The sequence below is a fragment of the Notothenia rossii genome (genome assembly GCF_949606895.1).
Source record: "Notothenia rossii genome assembly, chromosome: 2".
NCBI classification, from domain to species: Eukaryota; Metazoa; Chordata; class Actinopteri; order Perciformes; family Nototheniidae; genus Notothenia; species Notothenia rossii.
In genome coordinates, this window is record NC_136904.1 from 68,897,341 (window position 1) to 68,905,041 (window position 7,701).

At 38.4% G+C, this 7,701-nt stretch overlaps 1 protein-coding gene and 1 long non-coding RNA gene across 2 annotated transcripts in view; one reads left to right on the forward strand and one right to left on the reverse strand.

The window, feature by feature from the left end:
- Nucleotides 1-231: 231 nt before the first annotated feature.
- Nucleotides 232-1,085, forward strand: LOC307030033. The gene is made up of 2 exons (XR_013805483.1): nt 232-861; nt 950-1,085. It is a non-coding gene; the product is annotated as an uncharacterized lncRNA (long non-coding RNA).
- Nucleotides 1,086-2,875: 1,790 nt separating this feature from the next.
- LOC307029666 (extended synaptotagmin-3-like) overlaps nt 2,876-7,701 on the reverse strand; it is an 11,526-nt gene continuing 6,700 nt past the window's right edge. The window contains 10 exon segments of the mRNA XM_079665745.1: nt 2,876-3,811; nt 3,973-4,022; nt 4,612-4,638; nt 4,640-4,718; nt 4,861-4,992; nt 5,141-5,239; nt 5,376-5,698; nt 5,897-6,046; nt 6,775-6,861; nt 7,061-7,132. Coding sequence (XP_079521871.1) covers nt 3,778-3,811; nt 3,973-4,022; nt 4,612-4,638; nt 4,640-4,718; nt 4,861-4,992; nt 5,141-5,239; nt 5,376-5,698; nt 5,897-6,046; nt 6,775-6,861; nt 7,061-7,132 — 1,053 coding nt within the window. The 3' untranslated portion in view covers nt 2,876-3,777.

The window sequence follows — 7,701 nt, forward strand, 5'->3', positions numbered from 1 at the left end:
TTAGGCTGTCTGAAGGTATGGACAGCTATCAAAGCTACTATACATCACATTAAGAATGATGAACAAATGAAAGTCGGACACAAATATATAATTTAAATGATTTATTGAAGTTTGCAATGTTTTGAACAGGCATCCACACAGTCACCTACTTTGTAATGTTCGATACCTCCCTGTAAGCGTCACGATATCGGACTCTCACCCACAACCTCACATACGAGTACTGAATGTGCAGCAAAGTGATCTTAGGAAGGCAGATATAGCAAAAGATGAACGTAAACGACAAACGATGTTTCTTTCCTGGTAAGTCAACAATGGGTCCTCAATGTACACGCCCCGGATTCCTATGACGAAAATAATAGAATGTCGCCAGTTGTCATGACTCAATTTATACTGTAACACCGGATAAAGTTAGCAACACACGTTAACCATGAACAGCCTATTAATCCGTTCTCTTAATGTTTATTCCGTCCAACGTTGTGGAATTAAAGAGAAAGGGCTTCTTAACGTGCTTTTATCCGGGGTGGAGGAAGTTAAATATAACATTGGGGCGTGTGATTGTAGTGGGTGGAGGTGGTGAAATGAGGATATCCATTTTGGAGTTCAAGCTAGCATAATATAGTTAACGTTGCACACTAATAAGGAAGAGAGCTATTTTTGTGATACATTGCTATTGATATGGATTTAGAGTGGATATTTGAGACAAGTAAACAAAAACGTAATTTATGGGTGAGTGTTTTTAGCAGAGTCATATTATGTCCTTGTGATTCTGTTGATTATTACCTTTCTGTATTATGTTGCAGCTCAGCTGATTTTGGATTGATGGCAAAGGGAGAGGGACTTAAGTTAGAGTGAAAATACAAGGTAAGTTTAAAATAGGTCAGCCATTTCCCATCCTATAGGTTGCGAGATGTATCTAACCCTTTCTCCTGTCTTTGTCTCTCTCTCTCAGCACAAGAACTCCAGGGGGATTCAATGGAGCCTGAAGACCTGCAATGAGAACCTCACCCTGAGCCTGAGTCTCAACTCCCAGAGTTTTGCAAGCCTCTCCCTGTTCCTTATTTTTGATTAAAAAGACATTAAGCCTCCCAATGGTGTGGTCTTCGTTTTGTGAAAAATATGATTACCTCACATATTTTGTTGCTGTTGTTGTCTTTTGTGATAGTTAAAAGGCTCCTGCTGACTTGAGCCAGCCATTCTTTCCTCCTCTCTGTGTCAGTGGGGAAGCTGTACATGTGTACTCCTTTCTATGAGTGATTGGAGCATCCCCCAGCAGCACAGCAAACCATGGGGGAGACTATATGCCAGGACAACACAGAGGAAAAGGCACAGACAAACTGCACGCATGCTATTGAATGTTTATTGAATTCCATTTATTTACAATGGATGTTCCTAAAACAACACATTTAACATCATCATGCTGCTGCTGCTGCTGCTAGTGCTTTGACTCATTTTGCTGTCAGTTGACAATCATTGATAGGCACCTGTCGGTCTCCTGTCCTTTCTGAAAGTCATAAAGATTACATTATTCATTTAGATGACTTATGTCCTCAATTACCAGAGGATTACTGAAACCACCATGAATTAAAGAAATGGTAGAAACGATTCTAATCAGAATTTTGAAACCTTCCTTCCCTCCCTCTAAATATATCAAGAAGGATGTGATGTTCTTGACTCATACAAGTTTAAGAAGATAATATTTGTTTTAAAGAATTAAAAGCAATAAACAACAGGAACTGGATCTGTAACCAAGGCAACGTTAGCCTAACATGTATGTTAACAGGTAAGATAGCTGTTCACACTATCCATGTATATTTTCAACTTTTTGCAATGCTATGTTATTTCTATTTAAGATGTTTACATTTTCGATTGTTTAATTCTAGTCTTTTAACTGTCTAATGTACAATGCCTTGTCTTTTGCTGCTGCCGCGTTAACATTTCCCCAATTGGTATCAATAAAGTACTTCTTATTTTGTCTTAATCCTCAAATATTAGCACATTTTACTTTAAAAAAAAAAAAAAACACATTGATGTAACTACATACACATATCGATATGTTGTATACATATTGTAAATCAAAACCTTTATTGACCAATAACTACCAAAAATTGCATTTCTATCCTGTTATTAATGCATTCAAATCGTGATTCAAATGGCCCGCCACAAACTTCCGGGAACTTTCTGAGTCTCTCTGAACCACGTGACAATCAAGCATTTTGGACTTCCGCTGTCGCAACTCTTCTCTCTACATGGTGCTGGACCAGCCAATCAGAATTGATCTTTTCGAGTTCTCCGATTGGTTGGTTTCGTGGCACATTTGTAACGCTGTGACAACTTGAGCGAGCAGGCAGGCAAAGCTGAGCGCGCACAGGGTGGAGAGGTCGAGCGAGCGAGGGAGAGAGAGCGCGTGCAGCGGTCTGCTTGCGCACGGAGCAGGAGTTTTATGAGAGAAAATATATTTCTCTGTGCTCAAAAATGTTCAAGTGTGCGCTCAATCGCATTTTCTAGGCTCAACATGTTTCATTGCGTGCTCAGGATAGAGGCACAAATATAACGCCATAGAGGGCCGTACCAAATGGTCTCACGGGCCGTATACGGCCCGGAGGTTTCCCCACCCCTGCTTTACAGTATACCCATTTATCCAGTGAAAGTCCCAGGTGGATTTAATTAAAAACATATTTGGAATTTTACGTATTTATTTAATATTGGCACTGTACCCAGAACTAGGATAGATTTAATATTGTTAATATTGACTCCAATTGTTTTATGACCTAATCAGACTTTAAGTAAAATCTCATATTCATCAACCCAAATTACTCTAAACCCTCATGTATTATGTTTGAAGAAAGAAACCAAGCAAAAGTATCAACACAACAACTTTGCGTATCTCATTCATTTTATTTAATTGAATGAATAATATCATCTGACTTTGTATTGACTATGTATATTCTCCCTTTGTTTTATTGTGACTGATATCACATATATGTCTTGGCATTTTTTCTAAGATAAATACATTATTTGCCCATGGCTGTAACCCTTTTCAGAATGCAATTAATTTATTTGATTGCTGCAATACACACACACTTGCTTTATTTCCCCCAATACAAAATATACATCAAAACTATTATTACTACCAAAATATTTACACAAAAACACAAAAGCTTAACTTTGGCTCAGATTGAGTCAAAACACAAACCTCTTACAAAGAACAAATCCAAATGACATAATCATCTTGTTTCTTGTGAAGTATAAATACAATCGTGCTCTGATAAAGTAATTCTTTTTACATAACAAGGTCAATTCATGCTTAGCAAAAGCATTATTATTCAGGAACATAAAAAAATAAAACATGTGGAATGAAGGTGCTCTTTTGTAGGGAACACAAAAGTAAAAAAATAAGAATAGTCCAAAGCAGGAAAAAAATATACATGTTTGCTGTTGTTAACAGTTCTATTTGAGGAACAACAAGAAGAAGGGAAAATGATATGCTGCATAATCTGGGTAGTCTAATAGGCAGCTGTATGTCTGCTCAAAAATATTTGGTCATATCATAGGGGGTTTCTGTAACACTTTATTCCCTAAGTAGGTGCAGGTACGTGAGTGCAGAGCCTTAAAATACAGTAACAAAACATACCCAGTATCTCAGATGTGATTAGTGGTGTATTTGGAAAACCCAACTCTGGTCCACGTTGATAAGGAAAACAAAGGACTATGCACCTCTCCCAATATTTACTGTATCAGTGGCTGTGGAGCTGCTCTTTAAATCTGCAAACAGAACTTTTACAGCTTCAGGCCAGGCAGTGTGAGCTCATACCTTAAAAAGGAAAGGGAAAATAAATATGAATATAATTATACTGGATGACTACTATCGACCAGGACATGTATACAATGACGGTGGGAAATATCTTTAAATTCAGAATACTTCAGCTTATGTTTAACAAAAATCATGGAGAAGTGAAAAATTGCATTCCATACCATTCTGTGACGCCTTTGGCTAATTCCAACTGTGAAAGATCGATCATCACCTGTGAGCGGGAGCATAACTTGGAAATTAGTCCACATACTGATACAAATATGTTTTTTTTTTTTAAATTACGATTGCAATAACTTGATTACAAATAAATATCCGAAAATAAATTAGAAATATAAATCATCTTTATTTTTTTTCGTGATGTTTTTTGTGATGCGTTCGACAATAGATCAAAAGAATGTTAAGAATGATTCTCTTAATTTTTTTACTTGAACAAGCTATTTTTTGTCGTATTCAGCAGTATACTGAAAGCAGCAGGAAAGCCCAACTTAGAAGACTATGATATCCTTTTATTTATTGCAAGTTGAATTGTTATTATTGCAATATTCAACACTTTGTTACATAGTTTCCTCACATTGTGCGTCCCTAATAGAAACTGAGGTGCTAACTGCAAAAGTGTGCACAACAATAGCGGTCAAGACATTGGTTTTGCAATAAACTGTGTGTTTGGGGAGAAAAAAAAGAAAACGTTTACAACATTGAATTAAACTAAAGCTGGACATTAAGAGACTGTATGATTGACTCAGCATAATGTCCTCGTCTAACATTATAAACAATGTTGAATCACAAGTAGTTTTAACCACCATGCCAATGTCTTTCCTCTCCCTGCGAGTGGAACATTTTCCCATTTTTCACGGACACATCCAACTTCCTGGTTTGTGCTTCTTGAAGCGAAACATCAAATTCAAACCTACAATGAAAGAGAGTTAGAGTAAACAACTCCAGAGAACAAATCAGAAGTAAACATACAGCAACTGCTTAACCTTGGTAATAAGAAATAAAGAATATGTTTTTTCTTTCGTGCAAATGTGTCATGAATCCAAAAAGCTTACTTGTGATTGAAGACAGGATTGACTGTCCTCTTCTTGGCCTGCGTCCTCTTGCGATGTATCCAGGTTTGGTCAGGGAGGAAATACAGGCGGACATAAGAGTCTGTGCCATTCTCACTGGTGCGGAATAAGTTCCTGCAAGCAACAGGTACACACAACGGGTTAGCCATATGAATTTGAAGGGGAAAACCTGATGGACGTTAAATCACAGCCATTTCCGGTTTGTTATGTTGGATTCAGTTACAGCATCTAAAGAGGCCCTGTTATGCTTTTTGGGTTTTACCTGCAGGAGTTAACCAGGACGATGAGTTTGTTCCTCAGGCTGGCGTAGCGTACAGTCAGCTGGATCTCCCCAAATGAACCCTGATGTTTGCTGATGGCCCTATATGGGTAAAAAACATATGAATATGTCCACTTACTCTTGGGTCCACAAAGTTAAGTTCATTACGTCCAAACAATTTTTGAAGGGAAGTGCACTGCACTGGTGTTATGAAAAAAGGAAATAGAACAAAGCTTACTCTGGATAAGATGCCCCATCTGAAAGGTCAAAACGTGACGAGGCGATGGAGTTGTCTGACAACAGGCTCTGGGAGTCATAGCGACGCATGTTTGGTGTGGAGGGTGGCGGCCGCCAGATTTCATCTGAGCGACTCTGGGTGTCGCAGGATGCAGATGAGGGTGTGGAAGTGGCGTTGGGGGAAAGTGCTGCAGAGGAGGATGTAGCTACAGCGGGAGTGGATGCAGGAGCCTTACCTCCTTGGTTGGTCTGTGGCATTTGTTTTTTGTCTTGTGGAGGAGGGTTTAGAATAATCGTGGGTGGAGGCTTCTCGACAGTGAGAATCTATTGAGGGAAGAGAACATGGCTTGCTTAAGTCAGTGACACAATGTACATCATTTTACTGTAATGCAGCGTTTAAAACCAGTACACGACAACACTTACAATATTGGAAATGTAAGTGATATCATGTCTAATATCACAATATCAATAATATATCTTTGTATTGCCCAGCCCCAGTGCTTGCCAACGTTGTGTACTCACCCTGAGAGTGGCTTTCAGCTGGATCTGGCTGTTGGCTCCGGAGCGTTCCAGCACAAAGCGCTGGTCTAAAGTCATGTCGGAGGTGTTGAGGAGGCGACTCAGGGGCAAGTTGAAAATACCGAGCTGAGTCTTCTTCTCATGCTCTTTGACCTGGACAAGGAGAAAACATATCAAACCAATAAAATACTGAATGAAAAACATTGTATTTCACTTGAGGACATATGACTGATTGATGGAGGTCTAGAATAACAACATTTACAACATTGATGATTTTGTTTTTTTGGTATCATTTGGATCAAATAACAAGAAAGTCACAGTATCTGTACATATTGACACATACAGCTTGGAGATTTCAACCTGGATGTAAATTGTAAAACTAAGTTTGAACAAAATGTGGGGGAAATCACCACAAGTAATGTGAATTAATGTTTGTTTCTATACAATACCATTAAACTTTGGTGGGGTAGTTAATTTTGGAGAAACCAGCTTGAATGCGCTAGAATTTGAAAATACATAGCTGGAAAAAATCGGCCACTTCATTACAGAGCCCCTCCTCCAACACACACAAACGCGCACATGACCAATGAGGGCACGAGATAAGTTTGTGCACAGATGGAAGGCTGACAGGCAGGTAGGCCATCCAGTTATTTTAGCCGCCGGCTAAAATGATTGGTCGTGCTTTTTACAGTACCACGGCTTCCACAGATGACATTTTTTTATGTATTTATTGTCAAAGCATGTAATATATTCATTGCTATCTGGATGTTAAGAGCATTCCATGGAATGTTACAAAAAGTGTAACTCGAGCCGGTTTCTCAAACTTACCTACCCCACCTTTAAACGAGTTGGTTCATCAAATACAAATATTATTACCAAACCTGAATCATGAGCTGCTGTGTTTTGACATTATGCACAAAGAAGGTGAAGCCCTCCTCCCACTTTGGGTCTTTGGATGCGTACGCAACCTATGAAATAAGGAGAGATTGAAGAGAAATAACAACAGGCTAATGCTTTCCTTTGCGAAAAGCTGGATATTTGCTAAATCATCAGACATCTCAATTTGCAATTACAGATATTAGGTTTTACTGTGCAAAATATATTAAATCAATTATAAACATGCATTAAGAGATATTGTATTGACACAATGATTTGACACAACCATACCTTGCTTTTCTTAACATCCTTATCAATGGCAAATTCCACATAGGAGTTCAGGGTGGCAGCTCTCTTTGTAAGCTGAAAACAAGGTAAATCAGTCAGCATGATTTATTCAGCAAAATGTTTTCATACACTTTGTCAATGACAGAAAAAAGCCCAAGAACAATGATACATATTTATGAGAATTGTACGAATGTGTGTTATTATCAATATCAACAATACATTTGCAAAGTTTCCCATCTGACACGCTAACAAGCCAACAAGCCAAAAAGCTAGTTTATCTGAAAGCAGCCTGCTGCCTTCCAGGTTGGATAGGTGAAGCATTCCACTCCATAATACATCACAGACATGTCATACCAACTGGTTCACGTTAAAACAGATGTTATATTATTACCGGAGAAAAATGTGAATGCCACAGCCACAACTAGCATGCTAGCATGAGCATGTTGACAACATTCCAAGGGTGCTAGCTCAAGACATATTCAAAGTATAGGAGCCTATATTCAATATTGCCCTAGTGAGTGGTGTCAATGGGAAAAATTATTGGATACAATGTGACATTTTTGCTTCACTTAAAATAAATTCACTGAGTATTGGTATCTTCCAAAATGAACAAACCACCCTTAATACAAGGCTGTCTTTGACCC